General features: G+C 50.4%; 8 protein-coding genes across 8 annotated transcripts; 5 read left to right on the top strand and 3 right to left on the bottom strand.

Moving 5' to 3' along the window:
• Positions 1-1,162: 1,162 nt before the first annotated feature.
• AKAW2_41229A (alpha-mannosyltransferase) lies at positions 1,163-2,638 on the top strand (the record flags this gene model as incomplete). Its single annotated transcript, XM_041689644.1, has 1 exon — positions 1,163-2,638. One exon carries the CDS (start codon positions 1,163-1,165, stop codon positions 2,636-2,638), a length of 1,476 nt encoding a protein of 491 aa, XP_041543309.1.
• A 458-nt stretch (positions 2,639-3,096) lies between these two features.
• Positions 3,097-3,620, bottom strand: AKAW2_41228S (uncharacterized protein; the record flags this gene model as incomplete). Its single annotated transcript, XM_041689643.1, has 3 exons — positions 3,097-3,198; positions 3,269-3,390; positions 3,476-3,620. 3 exons carry the CDS (start codon positions 3,618-3,620, stop codon positions 3,097-3,099), a joined length of 369 nt encoding a protein of 122 aa, XP_041543308.1.
• A 779-nt stretch (positions 3,621-4,399) lies between these two features.
• Positions 4,400-5,125, top strand: AKAW2_41227A (uncharacterized protein; the record flags this gene model as incomplete). Its single annotated transcript, XM_041689642.1, has 1 exon — positions 4,400-5,125. The coding sequence occupies one exon, from the start codon at positions 4,400-4,402 to the stop codon at positions 5,123-5,125; it is 726 nt and encodes a 241-aa protein (XP_041543307.1).
• Positions 5,126-5,452: 327 nt separating this feature from the next.
• On the bottom strand, positions 5,453-5,899 carry AKAW2_41226S (uncharacterized protein; the record flags this gene model as incomplete). Its single annotated transcript, XM_041689641.1, has 1 exon — positions 5,453-5,899. One exon carries the CDS (start codon positions 5,897-5,899, stop codon positions 5,453-5,455), a length of 447 nt encoding a protein of 148 aa, XP_041543306.1.
• Positions 5,900-9,512: 3,613 nt separating this feature from the next.
• On the top strand, positions 9,513-10,548 carry BCP1 (protein-transporting protein BCP1; the record flags this gene model as incomplete). The annotated part of the gene is made up of 3 exons (XM_041689640.1): positions 9,513-9,596; positions 9,693-9,929; positions 9,994-10,548. 3 exons carry the CDS (start codon positions 9,513-9,515, stop codon positions 10,546-10,548), a joined length of 876 nt encoding a protein of 291 aa, XP_041543305.1.
• Positions 10,549-10,732: 184 nt separating this feature from the next.
• ARO7 (chorismate mutase ARO7) lies at positions 10,733-11,931 on the bottom strand (the record flags this gene model as incomplete). The annotated part of the gene is made up of 3 exons (XM_041689639.1): positions 10,733-10,810; positions 10,866-11,517; positions 11,735-11,931. The coding sequence occupies 3 exons, from the start codon at positions 11,929-11,931 to the stop codon at positions 10,733-10,735; spliced, it is 927 nt and encodes a 308-aa protein (XP_041543304.1).
• A 677-nt stretch (positions 11,932-12,608) lies between these two features.
• On the top strand, positions 12,609-14,814 carry mdv1 (WD repeat-containing protein; the record flags this gene model as incomplete). The annotated part of the gene is made up of 5 exons (XM_041689638.1): positions 12,609-12,695; positions 12,779-13,379; positions 13,434-13,631; positions 13,679-14,487; positions 14,539-14,814. The coding sequence occupies 5 exons, from the start codon at positions 12,609-12,611 to the stop codon at positions 14,812-14,814; spliced, it is 1,971 nt and encodes a 656-aa protein (XP_041543303.1).
• Positions 14,815-16,016: 1,202 nt separating this feature from the next.
• On the top strand, positions 16,017-18,143 carry AKAW2_41222A (uncharacterized protein; the record flags this gene model as incomplete). The annotated part of the gene is made up of 1 exon (XM_041689637.1): positions 16,017-18,143. The coding sequence occupies one exon, from the start codon at positions 16,017-16,019 to the stop codon at positions 18,141-18,143; it is 2,127 nt and encodes a 708-aa protein (XP_041543302.1).
• Positions 18,144-18,211: the final 68 nt, after the last annotated feature.

Here is an 18,211-nt window from a genome sequence, read left to right as displayed (position 1 = left end):
TGTCGGCGAAATTGAGCCACCGTTTCAGATGGACCCAGAGAAGATGGCACAGTTCATAGCCGGTGCAGGATTAATTGGGTGCACAGATGAAGCTGGTTGTTCAACATGGCAGCACTCAAAATATGCAGGAGGAAGAAGGGCTTGGCTGCCCCCAAATCTAGGGCCGGAACAGGACTAGCGGGAGGTGTGCATTGTTCAAGTTCAACATGTAACAAAACCCAACCAGCAACTCAACTTCCTACTACTATCTACCAACCCTACTCAACGATCAACTCTCCTCGATGCGAGGGCATTCTCATTCTTCATCCATTCCTCTCCCTTCTTCTCCAAGTCTCCCCTCCAGTCGATCCAAGATTCCAGATTCCCCTTAACTTCTTAAGGTTTCGGTAGACCAAGCTAATGGGATCCACTGGTGAACTTTCCCTTCCACTTTCCACTCTGTCGGTTCGGTGGAACTGGCCCTTCCGCGGAGAGGAAGGACCACATGCAGTCTTCAGTCTTCACCTCCCCTTTTCCATTGCTACGGGTCGGGGCTCGGTGCCTTGAACCCCTAATGGATCACTCGGGATGACTCCGACCACGAGGATGGAATAGGAAACTCCCTCGCACTTGGTATATTAGGATTGCCACCGGATGAAGATCGTGTGAAGCCAACCGGAGCCACGGCATACTCAATTATGCACCGCGTTATTAATAGCCGCGGGCAACGTAAGTGCGCGTTCTGCCACCGCCTGCTGGAAAAAGCATCCACGGTGCCTCCATCGCCTCCCCAACACTGCCTGCTGAGCCACGTTGGACAAGCCTTCGTGGCCGCTGGAAACTTTTATGGCCAAAACTTTGCGATTTTCTAGCGTTTCCAGACCCTGCCAACACAACAGTGCTTGATTGTGTCTTATCTCGACTACCGCGGCTCCTCCACCGCCATTCGTATCCCCCCGTGAACCAGAATTCGCCTCCCGCTGAACCTGGACTCGACCGAGCTTGCCAGCCATGTTGATGGATTGCTAAAGCGATCTTCTCTGACTTTACTTGAATTGCCCACCCTGCCGGCCAACCGCCGAAGTGCACCCCCTCCATACACAGCGAGCTGGTAGATTCGCCTCAAACCTCCAAAGCTATATCTCCATACCCCTAGCTCTGCCTCCCGGCAGCGATCATAGTCATGCCGGTTCTTCGACCAGGTAAATTGAAGACGATAATCTCGGCCACGGGTGCGCTGCTACTCATTTGCACCGTTTACATCTATTGGGCCCCGCCTCCAGCCTCAGTAGTCCCTAGCACCGCCTTCGAGGTCCCTCTCGCCGAACGCCAAAATGCCTTTTGGAAGGTCTTGAACCCGATATTGCAAGGACATGCCCCAAATACTCCTACGCCAAAGCGCCTGGCGGACGTAAGCGCAGTTCACTTCAATGCTACGACGACCGATTCGCGACCTGATCTGACCATAATCGAGGATGGCGATTTACAAGCGATGGAAGAGGCTCATGCGGGATATATTGAGGAGTGCCGTAAGTCTGAACGGCTGCGGCCAGTACATACTCCGGGCACGCGTGGCATAGTGTCCACAGCGGGGGCTTCCTATTTTCCAGTTTTCTTGTCTTCTCTACGAATGCTTCGACGACTGGGGTCAACGCTGCCGGTGGAGGTGTATATGAAGGATAAAAGTGAATATGAAAAACAAATTTGCGACGAGATCCTACCGGATCTGGGTGCGCGCTGTCTTGTTCTCTCGGATATCGTTGGCAAGGGAGCCATTGAGCATTACCAGCTCAAAATCTTCGCAGTTCTATTCTCCTCGTTTGAAGAGGTTATCTGGATGGACGCAGACTGCTTTCCGCTCCACAAGCCTGAAGTTTTGCTTGAGTCGGAACCATTCAGCTCCAAGGGGTTGGTCACCTGGCCGGACTTTTGGATCTCCTCGGCGTCTCCGCTGTACTTCAAAATCTCGCGGCAGGAAATGCCAGCGCTGTCGGAGCGCGCGTCATCGGAAGCGGGCGTCTTTCTGGTATCGAAGAAGACACATCAGTTGACCTTGCTCCTCGCTGCTTACTACAACTACTACGGTCCGTCACATTATTTCCGGCTATTATCGCAAGGCGCACCCGGTGAAGGCGATAAGGAGACCTTCCTTCATGCTGCCACCGCCGTCGGAGAGCCTTTCTACGCTGTGAGCGAGCGGGTTCAGGCAGTTGGTCACACGAAGCCGGGTGGGATTGCGGGCTCTGCGATGGTACAGACTGACCCGGCCGAGGATTATGCGTTGACCAGTGCGAATAAATGGCGCGTGAAAGATGAGTCTGTGGCGAAAGCCCCCCATGCTTTCTTCATCCACGCCAACTACCCCAAGTTCAATCCTGGTGAAAAAGTATTCGGCATGAAGTGGGAGACCACGCCAACGCTCCGCCCCGATGGCACAGACGGACGGGCATGGCTGGCGGCAGAGTCTACTGTCCAGCGATTTGGATACGACGTCGAGAAAGCGTATTGGGAGGAGATCAAAAACATCAGCTGCGACCCCGCCATCAGCTTCCGGACATGGGAGAGGAAGGATGAAATCTGTGACCGGGTAGAGAGCTACTGGGCGAATGTGTTCGCCAAGCCGCATGATGACGACCCTAAGTTCACTGACGAAAGCTGAATTGGCCGCATTGTACTGCGATGCTGGTTTTTGAGACATCACTGGGTAACCAGTTACGCCATGCTGTTTATGATCGACACGGTTGCTTATCAGCAGTACTGTATATATTCTTCTGTTCTTTTTCTGGTTACATATATTCATACCATTAGGTGTATAATATTGGTTGATGCCATACTTATTTGGCATCCCAACTCTCTGTTTGTTGATACCCTGGCGCTCCGCAACGAAAGTATCGAAGTATATTCCAGTCTTTGTAACAAGATTCAACACACATGCTATTACATACTACATCCTCTAACAAATCTACTACGTGGAAAAGATTAGAAATAGATCATTGTAAATTGAATAATAGTGATATGCTATCGCCCCAGGCGTCAGCCATTCATGCAGTCATTCAAAAAGGATATAGTATATAGCTTTTCCATCCATCCTTCCTTCCGTCTCCAACATTACATCATTTATTTCTTGATACCCTTCTCACGCAAGCGCTGCTCATCCTCAGCCTGCAACTCGGCATCGATCTCAGCACCCTTGGAGGGCTTGTTACCGTGCACCTTGGCCTGAAGACAAACTAGTTAGCCATCATACCCAATATAATCAACAGCTGTGTATGAGAGTAAATAAACATACCGGCTTAGTAGGATCCTGCTTGCTGAGCTCAGCCTCAGGGTTCTGGACAAAGTTGTGGTGGTGGTCGCTCTCGGGCTTGCTTCCTTGCGAGGCAAGCTTGTTGCCGATGGAGCGCTGGTCCTCTGTTGGGTTTCTCGTTAGTATTGTCTCCTCTCCCAAGTGATTGGAGGATAGAAGGGGCAACAAAGAAGGAAGGAGCATGCATACTCGAATCAAGGTTCTTGTGGCTGTTCTTCTGACCCTCTGCGTAGCGGTTCTGCTCGTTGATCTCAGACTGGGGCACGTTGCGCTGGTCACCGGCTTCGTAGAGGGTGCGGCTACCGACGCTGGATTGGCCTGCTCCGGAAGACATTGTGTATGTGTGTATTTGTGAAGTAGTAGGAGATGATAGAGAATTGAGTTGATTTCTGTGAAAGAGGATAGATTCGATGAGTGTTTGTTAATTGTTGTTGTTGTAGTAGAGTTACATTTGCTTTGAGGACGAAGAACAGCGTTTATATAGAGTCAGGGTTGGGGGTAGAAATCTGGGTGATAGTTGTGATGTCATATGGCAGTCGCTGAGATCATAGTACCCATGGACTGTGTGGGTCACAGCCAAAGCTGGGCATGCTTTGTCCCTTGGCTGGAACAAGTCCTCATCATATTCTTCTTCGATGATGTAGTTGGGTCCGTTCTGGTGTTGCATTTCGGTGAAGTTTTGGGGTGGTAGCAAGTCAGATGGGGAATCGGTTGTACCTGACTGAATAACTAATGGTGGTGAACTCAGCTATGCATCCTTACATAACCGATATCGGCCGATTAGTTCCAATTCCGGCTAACATGGGGAATCAACAGATACAGACGCGACTCACCTTCACGATTAAGTGTTTAATGCATCTACAACGGGGCATAATGGCCCGCAACCCTTCGCGTCTACTGTATGCATCTCGTAGTCTGCAATTGACTACTAGTAGACGGCAATTCGGCACCAGTGTCTCCTCCATACTACCCCTCCTCTCCCCGCCCCGATACACGCCGGTCCGATCATCATTGATATCAACACCATCTACTTCTTCCCCTCTCGCACATCACATTCCTACTACAGCTACTCCCATCCGAGGTATCACCACCACCCCCAACACCACCCCCAAAATGGCCACAACCACCACCACTCTCGACCCCCAATACGCCCAACTCTTCCAAACCCTGGAATCCCAATTCCAAACCACCACCCTCCCCCACGACAAATGGTACATCCTCGCCATCTCCACCCTCGTCGCAAACCCGGACCCCGAACGCGCCGACCAACTCTACCTCTACCTAACCTCCAAACCCGAGTACTCGACCCCATCATCCCGCCAACACCTGATTCGGCGCATCCGCGAAGCCCTCATCAAAAGCGTGATAATAGTCGGAGTGTGCAAACCCATCGAAGCCATCCTCGCCATCAGCAAGCTCGAAGCGCCCGAAGACAAAGACTACACGTTCACCCGGGAGGGCTGGCAATGCGACGAGGCGAACCACGAGCGCGGCGTGGCGTGGTTGGAGAAGCTGTATGCGCGGAATACATCGGGCACGTTGGATTTGTTTGCGGCGCATAAGGATTTCGCCTGGTTGTCGAAGGAGATTACCTACGGGTTGTTTTTGAGTGATCGCGGGGTGTTGGATGATTTGGATACCCAGTTGGTGGTGTTGCCGGCGATTATGAGTCAAAATTTGAGGATTGAGACCCATTGGCATATTAGGGGTACGAGACGGTTGGGGGTCAGTTTGGAGGATGTGAGGGTTTTGTGTGAGGGCGTTAAGCATGTTGCGGGGTTTTATGGGAGGGTGTTGGATAAGGTACCTGGTGTGGAGGAGGTGGAGGGGGATGTTTGAGGGGGGAGGGGGGTTGAGGGTTGGTTGTATATAGTTTGTACTTAGGTGGGGATAGACTTAGAGGGGTTATATATTACTACTTGGTATGGTAGATGGAGTATAGTGGGCGGGATTAGAAAAGAGGCCCAACTACAGATATAAAAAGGGAATGAGTGCTAAACTACTAGTGGAAAGGCTCTCTCTTATGTTGCAATACTTCACACGTACTTTATTCGCTTTCGTCCAACATCGGCGTAAGAACGTTCTGCAGTGAGCGATAAAGGATCGGAGATTCCAATGTTTGCACCAAATTGCTCACCAAGTCAAGTCTTCTCCCCATGAGCAGAACTACCGTTTCTTGCCTCCTCCCTTAGTATCACCCCCAACATCCGATGACCTCCAGACACTTTCTTCAGTCAAGGTAGCGAGGTGGTCCTTATATGGAATTGACTCGACGTCAAAGTAGCGTGGTGCCTGCAAACTCCATATGTAATAACCAGCAAGGGCTGTTTCACACATACGAAGCCATTTGATAACACCTAATGACGCATTAGGCGATTCCGCATACATGTCCTCGAACCGAGAAACAAGCGTCTCGTGTCGACGAATCTCAGCTTCAACGACTTCCTTTGCTGTCTCCTCCGAGCAAGATTGACATTGCATCACGATGTGAACAGCATTGATCAGAGGAATTTCCTGATCTTCCATATGGGCTTTGTATTCCTTGGGCCAGGAGAAATAGTCATTTGTCAACGTCATTGCCGCATATACGTGGTGACGTATAGGATCAATCATACGCTCTTCATCATCGGTTAGATGAATATCCTGCGCCCAGCTAAATAGAGCAAATACCCATCTTGAGATGATTAGCATCGAAGACACCCACGGGGGGGGGGGTTAACTGTGTGCTTACTCGGTGTATGCATCCAACACTCGAAAGGATAAATACTCCTCCAGGCTGTGGTACTCTCGAGTTCTGACTGTATATGTTGCTTTCGCTTCTCTCTTCCAGATACCAACAATCCTTTCCCAGGAGACAGGTCCAAACGAACGAACTCGGCTGCTATCCTGGATTGAACCTGTGCTTTTCGACAGGCTTGCGCAGAACAGCCTCTTGCGTACACGTCTCCATTCGAGCTGAGCGCTTGCATCAGAGTTTCTTGTTCTTGAACAAGCTGCGATCGTTATTATATTGTCTGTTCTTGATATAATCAGCTTAATTTACCGAATTCAGGTCTTGAATGTTGTCCGTAAGGTCTGCCAAAAACATCAGATCCCCTTCCAAAAACTGCGAACAAGTTGAGATGAGGCACATACCGTCCGAGACGAATGCAAACTCACAGAGATAGGCGAGAAGAACAAGTCTATCAGGTAGAGAATCAGGTGCACACACAGCAACGCAATTACCTACTTTCGGATTGATGTTTCCATATCTTTTACCCAAACCGTCAATCCCAAATAAATCTCTTTGACACTGAACGGAGGCAATGTCTGCTTTAATTGCGTCTCTGTGGATTCGCGGTTCGAACCGTGATTTATATAACGGATTAGTCTTCCAAATCTCAGCTGCAAGAGGAATTGAGTAGCACATTATGTCTAGACGTAGGTCGGATGCCGAAGTCCAGGTAACGAAAAGGTTGGGAACTGAAGAATCTGGTATTGAGTGGTTACGGAGAAGGCTATGCTTGTCTATACAAGTTGCTTTTTATATACTTTCTTCTTCCCCCCCATCCATTAATGTCAAAATGCTTCTTGTTGCAGGCTGAGAGACGGGTCCCAACCGCAATTCAGCTTCAAAACCTGAAGGAAGAAATGAGGGGTTAGAACTACTAAGAGCACGGCTGGAGGTTCATCCAATTCTAATGGGTCCATCGGAGCACCGGAGGCTTAGCTGCATTTGATGTATCACTTTCATTTTGACTTCAAAGAGATTAATCATGCTTGTTCAGAAGTAGGATTGCTACCCAACTAGCTGACCATTTTCAGTCGACCCCATTACCGTACGTCTATGGCACTGGACGATCCAAAAATTGAGACCTTTATTTCTTTTGACATGTTCTCTGTACTATCTACTACGTGCCGTAGTCCTGTCTCTGATGATCAATGCCTTTCTTAGCAACGTGTTCGATAAATCTTGAAAGGGTTTCCTAGTTCCTACACTTTTACCCTCGACTTTGCTAGGAATACCCTTAATCATCTAACTGATGTCAGTGAACATCTAATTAGAAATATCGAAATTATGTGCATCTGAAATGTTACAACAACAGCATTCTAAATTATATCTTCTTCATAAATCTCATAGTTTATATACATACTATAAAAATTCTAATTCTTGACCAGGGTCAGAAGGAAACAACCTTTCGAGAGATGAATAGAGTTCCGTGAAGACAGTCACAACTCCAATATGATCATTCAGGATTTTCATGAATCAAAGAGCCATATGACAGAATGACTGTCGCTTTCTTGACCACTTCTAGGATAACCACAATTTTCTTCATGACTATCCTGAGAAAACCTAGAACTCTTAGAATAATGTTCGCGGTGAAGGTTCAGGGCGCTTTATATAATTGATTCCGGGGGTAGTGAGGAGAAAAGCCACAATAATAATATGATGGAAACAACGCAACCCAGTTCGACTGAATTTCTTTTGTGTAAAGTATCAGACGATCCCCGTCTGCCTTCTGGTGTTTTGTTAGTATGGTATTTATAAATTCTGAGCTCAGATTCTTTTGTTAGATCAAGACAGAGGCCCCAATGGATCTATTTACAAGACTTTCCCTACCCTGCCCTCGATCCTGCTCCAATTATTTGCTGCAACCCTTGCTGCATCGTAGAAACTCTTGGCACGTATCTGCACTTATGTCCACTCGGGGATGTTATTGTTTCGACAGTATCTTAGAAATTCTGCCTTTCTGGCCAGTGCCGAAACAGCGATTGCGCGTGCCCCATTATTGATATGATTAAACAGTCGACTGATTTGAAAAACACGATGCAGAGTACTAACCGCTCACCTTTGTTCGCGGGTTCGTACTCGCTCAAGAACTTTTCGGCCCTTTCTATCAAGGGATGAATAATGGTGGCAGCTGCAACCTCTGTCGACAGCTGTCCTTCCCGGATTGATTCCTGGTGAATACTAGCCAGTCCGATTGGACAGTAGCATTCTCTCCAGCCTGCTAGTTGTTCTTCCGTTTTCTAAACGATCCACCAGCTTTTAGCTACAGCTGTCGCTATATGTTCCTTTCTTGTGGACATCCGCGGTCTAGAATTCTTAAATATAGAATCTATATCCTTGCGACAGTTAGCCAAGGGTGAAACTAGTATATTAGAAAGCCTCGCAGGTCCTTCCAGCCTAGGTTGAAATGCCATTAATAGTTGGATAATCCTAATTGCGTTAGTATCGGCGATTGCTTGCTATCATCAAGGTTTTGGCTGTTTTCGAAATGGCTAAGCCAAGAATGTCCTTTTGATGTATTTAAAACCCTCATAATAGGTCACACCATGTCGTCTGGATTGCTTCGCTGAATGGCTACTATAGCTATGTGCGGTATCTATATCCATGATCTGGATCTTTTCAGTTTGAAAATAAAACCAGGCCCATCTGCAATGTCTCAGTTTTCTCGACAGCTTGCAAATACAATGACAATATTCGTCCATATTGAATATGTCATTAATGCTACCCTTCGGTACGGGATGTCCAACATCGCTGTTTCACTTGCAGGTACTGGATTTATCAAGCTGCGTTTGTTCTGTAGTCCACTGTTGTAATTATGGAGAAGTTTCTAATGGCATGTGGACTTTGATCCATTGGTATATTATATATTGTAGATTAACCCGGATATGTTTGCCATGGTTGCCCATAAGCAACTGCCTTTTTAATGGTAGTAGCTGTAATAATTAAGCGTTATACTAAATATCATGAAAGCATAGATATAATTCTAGGTTATATATCGATTGTATTATGTAGATAGTTGGAGTTGGGAAGATTAAAATGATCAAGCAGGGTCGCAAGCCGAGTTTATAGTAGGCAAGGGTTGGTGAAGTGGCTGTCTACATTACAGTATTCATTAGTATTATTCCCTCTAATGTGCACTTGTTGGCCTATTAAATACTTCCTGTATGCGACATTCAGTAATGGTAAGGCATTCTAGGGAATATTCTTTAGTCAGTGAAGTGTCTACACAGCTCTCTTCAGAGTAGTATGAATATGGGATAAATTCAATAAAGGTTGATTGCACTACTACTAGTATAGCGCTATCGATAAGCTATCGATAATCAAAAGCGGTTAGCGGAAGATCAACTTTTGTCGGCCGCGCCGCCCGACGAACCTCCGCGAACGGAAATCCCACTTTAACTCCTCCCAGTACAACCCCCTCCAACCCACACCACACATATACTCCCAACATACACAATGGTCAAGCGCAAGGAACTCAAAGACAATGATGTCGAGATGTCGGGGACGGATCCCCGCGTCGACGGCGACGACTCCGATGAGGTACATACGAACCAATACCCCCTCCAACAGCATATACAAACCCAGCCAAGCAATAGCAACAACTCGATATAAATATTGACAAAAGTACTAAATCAGGACATGGACATGGTCAACGTTGACTTCGAATGGTTCGACCCTCAACCGGCCGTCGATTTCCACGGTCTGAAGAACCTCCTCCGTCAGCTCTTCGACACCGACGCCCAGATCTTCGACATGTCCGCTTTGGCCGATTTGATCCTCTCGCAACCTCTGCTTGGTTCGACTGTCAAAGTTGATGGGAATGAGTCGGATCCATATGCGTTCTTGACTGTGCTGAATCTTCAGGAACATAAGGTGCGTCTCTGCCCCGCCTCGACATAAGGAACACGAAGGAGGGGAGTCTAACGAAAGCATTCAGGATAAACCCGTCATCAAAGACCTCACAGCCTACCTCCAGCGCAAAGCCAACGCCACACCGACACTCGCGCCCTTGGCCCAACTCCTCTCCCAAACGCCCATCCCGCCCATTGGCCTGATCCTGACGGAACGTCTCATCAACATGCCCGCGGAGGTCGTACCGCCCATGTACACGATGTTGCAAGAGGAGATCGATTGGGCGATCAAGGATAAAGAGCCGTACAGTTTCACGCATTACTTGGTTGTGTCGAAGACGTATGAGGAGGTGGAGTCGAAGCTAGATGCGGAGGAGTCGCGGCCGCAGAAGAAGAAGAAGAAGGCTGCGGGTGGGGAGAAGGCCGAGCGGTTTTTCTTCCATCCTGAGGATGAGGTTCTGGAAAGACACGCTGTGTGTGTTGGGCCTGTGGAGTACACGCATAAGGCTGAGGAGGGGTTGTCGGATTCGAAGCGCGCGTTCCAGGATTTGGGTATCGTGACGAAGGGGAGTCTTATTCTGTTGGAGGCGAGTAAGTTGGATGGGGCGGTTAAGGATATGGCGGAGTATTTCAAGCCATAGATATAATTTGCTTGTGATTACGATGATTATATGTTATAGACACCCGAAAAGTTGGTTTGTTCTTTGGTCATTTGTCCGTTTCTATCATTCCATCTGGGTTATTTCTATAGAAGTTTCGTCACGGCGTTTCATGTAATGTTCCGTGTATATAATGGCAGAACGGGAGCTTCTAGGTGGTGTTACATTACTCCCATTGCGTGCCCTTGAGTCGCTGCATGAGGTAGTCTACCTCGACGACCTTGGTGAGCGGGATGACATATTCCTACACACGTCAGGACACTTCTGATTGGGATATCAAGGGTTGAATGTAAACTCACCTTGTACATGGCCACCACAGCATCAACATTGATCTTAGGTCCGTTCTCAGGTTGGAAACCCGGATCGGTACCATACGTCTTCGCCTTGAGCGCCAACCGCTCCAACACCTTCAGCTCTACCTCAGGTTTGGTAATAGCCTCATCAATGCCCTTCCGATCATTCGCCTTAATCAGCTTAACAAAGCGCTCGGTCTCCTGCTGGAACTTAGCCTCCGCGACGAACTTTCCGAAGTGGATTCTGCGCGACAGCGCCTGCAAGCAATGCACATCGCATGTCGCCGCGGATCCGTAGTTCTCCTGTGTCTCGCCGCGATCTTCGCGGCCGAACTGCGCGCACACAGCGGGAAGGATATCCTCGATGTAGCGCTGTTTCAGGATGCTGTTGACGTTGACATCGTTGTCATGCAGGATCTTGGGGTACTGGATGGGGGCGAGGATGGGCTCTTCCAGCGCGTCGGGGAAGAAAGGGTATTCATCGGGAGACTGGTACCGACGAACACGGGACTCCAGACGTTCTCGTTCGCGAAGGAAGTAGTCGAGAAGACTGAGCTCGGTGCCAGGGATTTTTACCCCGCCGGGTAGGTAGACGGGCTTGTTGAGAGGGAATTGCGCCCGTTCAATCAGGTGGAAGGTGATTGTGTCTTCAAGACGGCTAATTGTATCGAAGCATGATTAGCGACTGACATATTCTCTCAGTTTCGGTATCTGTGTTGGTGGACAAGTATGTTGAAACTCTGGCAGTAATGGAGGGGATGCGGGGTTGAGGTTTGCGCGCAGGGATGTGAATCATTGTATGCGAGTTGGTCCCCGATCTTCGGTCGATCTAGAGTAGGCGAACTAACTACCGAAATCCCTCCGAAGGAACTTACATTAGCTGGAAGCGGATGTTGGCGAGGTCCAAAGCCTTGGAGGCATCGGACAGATCAATAGCTGTATCCATGGCGAGGCTGGGTGAGGATTGAGACGGAGCTGTAGGGTGCGTAGAGGGCAAAAGTGCAGCGAGCGTAGAAGTAGATGGAGGGACTGGGAAAGCGAGATGAATACGCTCCGCTTTCGGGGAGATCATAGAGCAACTTAAGTAGGCTGGGGAATCAGCGCTAACGGTTTGCTGATCGGCACAGACTGGGTGATGTTTCAAGGGAGACCAATTGCTGAGTCTAGAAAAAAAAGCAAGTAAATCTCACGACATCCGGACTGTCATGGAATGCTGGGCTCAGCAATCATCTGCAACCCATAATGTTGGATGGTGATTCATGATTCTGGCTGGTTGGCCGCAGGTAACATTACGGCTTCGTACAGAACCCGCGGCGGGATCCGTGGCTGGTGATGCTGTCATGTGCAGCAGGGAGAGCCTCATCAGGTGGAAAGCTGGAGGGGTTGGGGGGCAAAGAACAGGGACATTGGATACTTAAGCCACTCATATCCAATGGAGCAGTCTCTTTCCAGGGGAATAATTATGCTTTCTCCGACATTGAAGCCAGACCAGCCAGAGCTGAGGGAAGAGTGACCGTGGTACTTAGGGTAGCCCGGGCGCAGCAAGAGGCAAGCTGTAAAATACAGCCGAAACACGGTAATTCATCGCGTGCAACTCCATCCGCCTTTCTTTTTCCAATCCCAGCCTGAAGCCGACCAACTGCCGACTGGGCACAACAGCTCCTCTGTCTCCGCCATCCTTGTCCTTGATCTGTTAATTCCCGGATGGGAGTTTGTGCTTAGCTCACTCTTCGCTCCTCCGCCGGTGTCATGGACAAACACCGCCGCCGTGATGAGTCTCCCTCCGGTCTATCAGATATTGTCGAGCCGGACGGTCTCTTAGGGACCGGCATCACGGTATGCTCTTGCGGCCTTGACACCTGCCCTTGGGCGGTCTTTCCTGCCTAAAATCCCTCTTTGCTGACCTTCTCCCTCTCCAGTCGCGTCATATCGAGGCCTTCGGGCGCAAAGTCACATCGACTGCTGGCCATTTGATGGGACCGGCTCCCGACTCCTCCAGCGGCGGCCACTACCACACTGCTATGGCCGATATCCAGCGCGAATTACGCCATCCCAACACCCAGCGCAAAGTCTTTTCTCTCACCCAGACCACCCCTACCGATCTGGTCCGCTCCAAGCTCTCAACCACCGAAATTCAGTCGCGGGCCATCTCCTCCCTTCCTGACGAACTCCTCGCCAATATCCCCGACGACTCCAGCTCGTATTCTCTCTTCCAGGGCTTCCAGGCGTCGCAGGATGACATTGAGTATCGCCGCGCCCATCGTCGGCGCTCCTCCAAGAGCAAGAAGCTGTTGAAGGATGGGGAGACACACGGCGCTTTGCCGTCCGCTCCGTCGGATTTGAAGAAGGAACGGGACTTGCTGAGCCGCCGGATGGAACTGATGGGCGTTCGCAAGAATATGTGCAGCTCGGAGATACACGACATAGATAACAAGATCGCGAACTTACACAACATGCGGAAGATTGTGCTAGACCGATTGGCAGGCCTGGAGATGGAGGAGGCGGATTTAGAACATGAGCGTGGGTGACCTGGAATTTTGGATACTTGGCAGAAACGTCCTAACATGGAACCAGTGAACGAGATTGAGAACAAATTGGAGGATATCCAAGAAGAGCAAGAGGCCGAGGTGCCGCCTCCCGCAACTCCCAAGTCTTCCGAGGCCAACGATGACTCGATTGTTTCCGAAGACCCAGCCATGGGTGCTTCCTTTATGTCTGAATCTATCTACCAGAAGATCCCTTCGCCGAAGAGCGTGAAGCAGCGATCTATAAGTATGTCGCACCATTCTCCGTTCAGCGTCCAGTACTAATGGTCCAAGGGAAACGATCGATGCCAGTTTTGCACGAACACTTTGCTCCCGGTTCTGAAATCAAAGAGATGCCGGCACACTCGGACATGGTTACCGCTATTGACTTCGACTACCCGTTTGGCACCATGATCAGTGCCGCCCTGGACGATACGGTGCGGGTGTGGGATCTCAACGTGGGCCGCTGCGTGGGCTTCCTGGAGGGACACAACGCATCTGTCCGCTGCCTACAGATTGAGGACAACATTGTCGCCACTGGATCTATGGATGCATCTGTGAAGCTCTGGGATCTGAGCCGGGCCCGGACCACAACTCGCGACAACCGCGTCACCCGACGGGAGGACGATGAGGAATCTGCGCAAGCTGATGACGCCTCCATGGCATCTCACTCGACCACCCTGGAAGACTGCTATGTATACTCGCTTGATGCGCACGTCGATGAAGTAACCGCCCTGCACTTCAAGGGAGACACCCTGATTTCCGGATCCGCCGACAAGACGTTGCGACAGTGGGATCTGGTCAAAGGGCGCTGTGTGCAGACGCTGGATGTCTTGTGGGCAGCGGCCCAGGCGTCTACTCTAGGAAGTGAGACGACATGGCGCCCGTCGGGACGCCTTCCGGACGCTTCTGCGGACTTTGTCGGCGCGGTTCAATGTTTCGATGCGGCGCTGGCCTGCGGTACGGCGGACGGTATGGTGCGCCTGTGGGACCTTCGCAGCGGCCAAGTCCACCGGAGCTTGGTGGGCCATACCGGTCCTATTACATGCCTACAGTTCGACGATGTACACTTGGTGACTGGTAGTCAGGACCGCAGCATCAGAGTAAGTGTTTTGTTCTTATGTATACGTAACGGCACCGCTAACATTTACCAGATTTGGGATCTCCGAACTGGATCTATCTTTGATGCCTACGCGTACGACAAGCCCATCACCAGCATGATGTTCGACACCAAGCGCATTGTCGCGGCAGCCGGAGAGAACGTTGTCAAGGTATACGACAAGGCAGATGGCCACCACTGGGACTGTGGTGCCGGGGTTGGCGTTGACGACAGTGGGCCGCAGCCGGCCACGGTCGAGCGGGTTCGGCTCAAGGATGGATTCCTTGTTGAGGGCCGCAAGGACGGTATCGTCGCGGCGTGGACTTGTTAAATGAAGCCTATACGACCTGCAAGACTCGCCACGTACATGCTAACTATCATCATCATGTTTTTGTATTTGTGGACTGCTTGACTGCCTCAGCGACTGTATATTATTCTTACTTTGGCAATATAGAAGGATGGGCGTCCTGGGAGGGCAGCCGTGTAAATGAAGCATTCGAGGACCTGTACTTTCTTTGTCACGATGAAACATGCATAAAAATAGCGAAGAAATAAAGGCATGGCTGGACTGTAACCAAACGTGGACCGACACAAAGAACGCTAGTGCAATAATGCAACAATCCTGTCATGTAAGCTCTATACACACTGCGTTGGGAGAGGGAATAACATCGTAAACCGACGGGCGATCTATAAAGGAGGCCGCCGAGCCGCCCTGCCAAATTGGGCAATCCTGTATTGAAAGCGGGTAACAGGAGATACGAATATTACCCGCAGTGAGTGGAGGTTCCGGCCATCCATCATCATTCAGTCTAACAAGCAAGCCAGCCTCATCTCCCGTCGTCCAGCATTGTTCTGCAGCTCCAGCATTCTCTCTCTTCTTCATCTTTCATTCAGGAATTTCTGCACGACGCGCATTTTACATGCGCGACCTAGTTCCACTCAATTATCAAGTCTCTGAATCCCTCCACCGCCCCTGCGACGCCGTGGATCGGCATTCCACCCGCGTCTTTTCGCGCCGTGTCGCTTTCGCGCATGAAGGTCGACAATTACCCCGGATTGCCATCGTCAGTCTATACCCTCTGCTCACCTTAGCTCATTTGGGTACCTCAAGGTCTTTGACCTCTCTCAATGGTCATTTGAAAACAAAAACTTGACGAGGTATCTTTCTTTCACTTGTTCTTCATTTCAGCTCCAGCTCTAACAAACCTCGTGTAGGCTACATCTAAGTTGGCCATCCTGGTCGCAGTCATAGTGTAGCACAAACTCGATTGCAGCCTGAATGTTCAATATTACTCCTGATCACTCTCTTCGGGCTGAATCCTCCTATCTCATCACCGTGTTTTGGCATCTCTGGCTTCCTATTTATGCCTGAGGCTGCAAGTGACTTAATCGTTTCCATCTTTCACAGTGAGTAGAGAGCTTCGAGTCCCACTGTTATAGGACTTTCTGTTCCTCACCCCTCAGCGGGAAAGCCTGCACGTTATGCGCTCTAGCTAACATAATCATCAAGCCGATTCTCAGCATTGAATTTCAATGCCTACTAGACGCGGCGCCACCAGGCGCGCGGGGTCTACTCCACGCTCCGATATAGGGAGTGCCTCGACGTATTTTCAGTCCAAGCTGGGTCCGGAAGCAAGGACACAGGCTCTGCCAAATCTTCCAACCAAGCAGTCATTCGCTTATGGATCTGCTGAGACGCCAATTCTCCCACGGGAGCTCAAGATTCAGCCTCATATGGATCTGACCGAGATGGCCGACGCAATCGACAAGGGAATTGAGGATGCTAAGGATCGGCAGTTGAAAGAGAAAGAAACCACTCAGGACAAGTCTCGTCGACAGAAGTCGCCTTCTATCAGTCGTTCCCCGGTTCGGCGAAGTCGCCGGGAGCCGACTCCGGATGAGTTGCAGCTTCTCGACAACCTGCGCGAGGCAACTAAGTCTCCCACGCCGATACGGGGCAACTACAGCAACAACGACCAATCCACCGCCACCCCCACACCTCCTATCCCACACACTCTTTCTACCGCCTCAAGTCCTACGCAGCCTCTACCTGTACCCAGATATCCCCACGTCCCAGCCGACAATCTGTATCCGTCTCCTATGGGGCGGTTTGGCCCGCAATTGCACGATGGGCCCCCGTTAGGAAGCTCCCCACTACCGGACAACTCATCGTTATACTCGTTCACCGTTGAACGAGCAATCAACTCCGATGAACTGACACGGACGCTTTCCGATGGAAAGAATATCAAGGCACCCCCTCGTCGATTTTCCGGGCTGGCTTTCAACGAGCCTATTCACGAAGAAGAGGAACCGGACTCGAGGCTTCTAAAAACGAAATCGAGGTCGCCCTCCCTGCAACCTAGTCTTGAGGAGTTCACGATAGAGCCTTCTCCAGAGCCGGAGCCACCGTTGGAACCCGAGTCTGTGCATGAGCCTTCCCCAGAGCCTACGCCTACGCCCGAGCCAGAGCCTATGCCAGAGCTGGAGCATATGCCGGAGGCCATGCCGGAGCCGGAGGTCATCAGAGAAAAGTCTCCTGCAGCACAGTTTACCGCGCCCACAAAGACACTCATTCCTGATACATATGCGCGGAATCCATCACGAGAACCATCAGTCGATGGCAACCAACAAACTATCACTCAGAGAGGCCAGTCCTGGTCCTGGGTAGGAAGCCTATCAGCACAGTTGCCTAGCGCTGGCACGGTCGCTCGCATACTCGCTGGAATAGCTTTGGCAGCAGTAGCAGTATACCTTGTTGCCTTTGGCGGAATTCCCTCCCTTTCTCGACCCACACAATATATCCCGATGGACGAGAGCAATATGCTAGCAGTCAGCAGCCTTACGGATCAGATGTCTCGAATTGGAGCGCAGGTATCCTCATTGGCGAAGGATATGCGCACCGTCAAATGGGACGTGAACGCGGTGCAGTCGGAGGTCCGCTCGTCACCTACCCCAGTCATGCCACCAAGCAGAGGCACCGATTTTGGTCCTCCCACAGAACAAAAGACAAACTTCCTGAGCATTGGACTAGGAGTGCTTGTTATTCCGGGTCTCACAAGCCCAACTGTCGGACACAAGCTCAATCCTTTACAATGGGCCTATGTCAAATTATGGAGGGGTAGTTATTATCGGCCCGCATCACCGCCGCTCGCGGCTTTGGCTCCCTGGGAAGATTATGGAGATTGCTGGTGCAGCACACCTCGAGACGGAATGTCGCAGATCGGCATTGACCTAGGCCAAAAGATCGTGCCAGAGGAAGTAGCCATCGAACATATGCCGAAGACGGCTACATTAAAGCCTGAAAATGCCCCCAGGGAGATGGAGCTCTGGGCTCAATACGTACTCGTTCAGAAGGGAGCCAGTCGACATGCAAGGACGCATGCGTCAATCCACAAGCCGATCATGAACGCCCTCCGGTCCGCATGGCCCACCGAGGATCCGACTGCCTACTCCGATGATCCACTCCTAGGACCGTCATATTACCGGGTCGGGAAATTCACCTACGATATCCACGGCTCGCATCACGTGCAGCTATTCCAACTAGACGCGGTGATTGACTCCCCAGAACTCCGGGTGGACAGGGTCGTCTTCCGGGCCACGTCGAACTGGGGCGGCAATCACACGTGTATCTACCGACTGAAGCTATTCGGTCATGTATAGCATGTTTCTATTTCCCCTCCTGCGTTGTTGATATCATCGGCGGCGGCGTATCGCGTTTCAAAATGTTT

Source organism: Aspergillus luchuensis, chromosome 4 (genome assembly GCF_016861625.1).
Source record: "Aspergillus luchuensis IFO 4308 DNA, chromosome 4, nearly complete sequence".
Taxonomy (NCBI): domain Eukaryota; kingdom Fungi; phylum Ascomycota; class Eurotiomycetes; order Eurotiales; family Aspergillaceae; genus Aspergillus; species Aspergillus luchuensis.
Note: the sequence above shows the minus strand (reverse complement) of the source record. Positions and strands in the feature narration are given on the sequence as shown.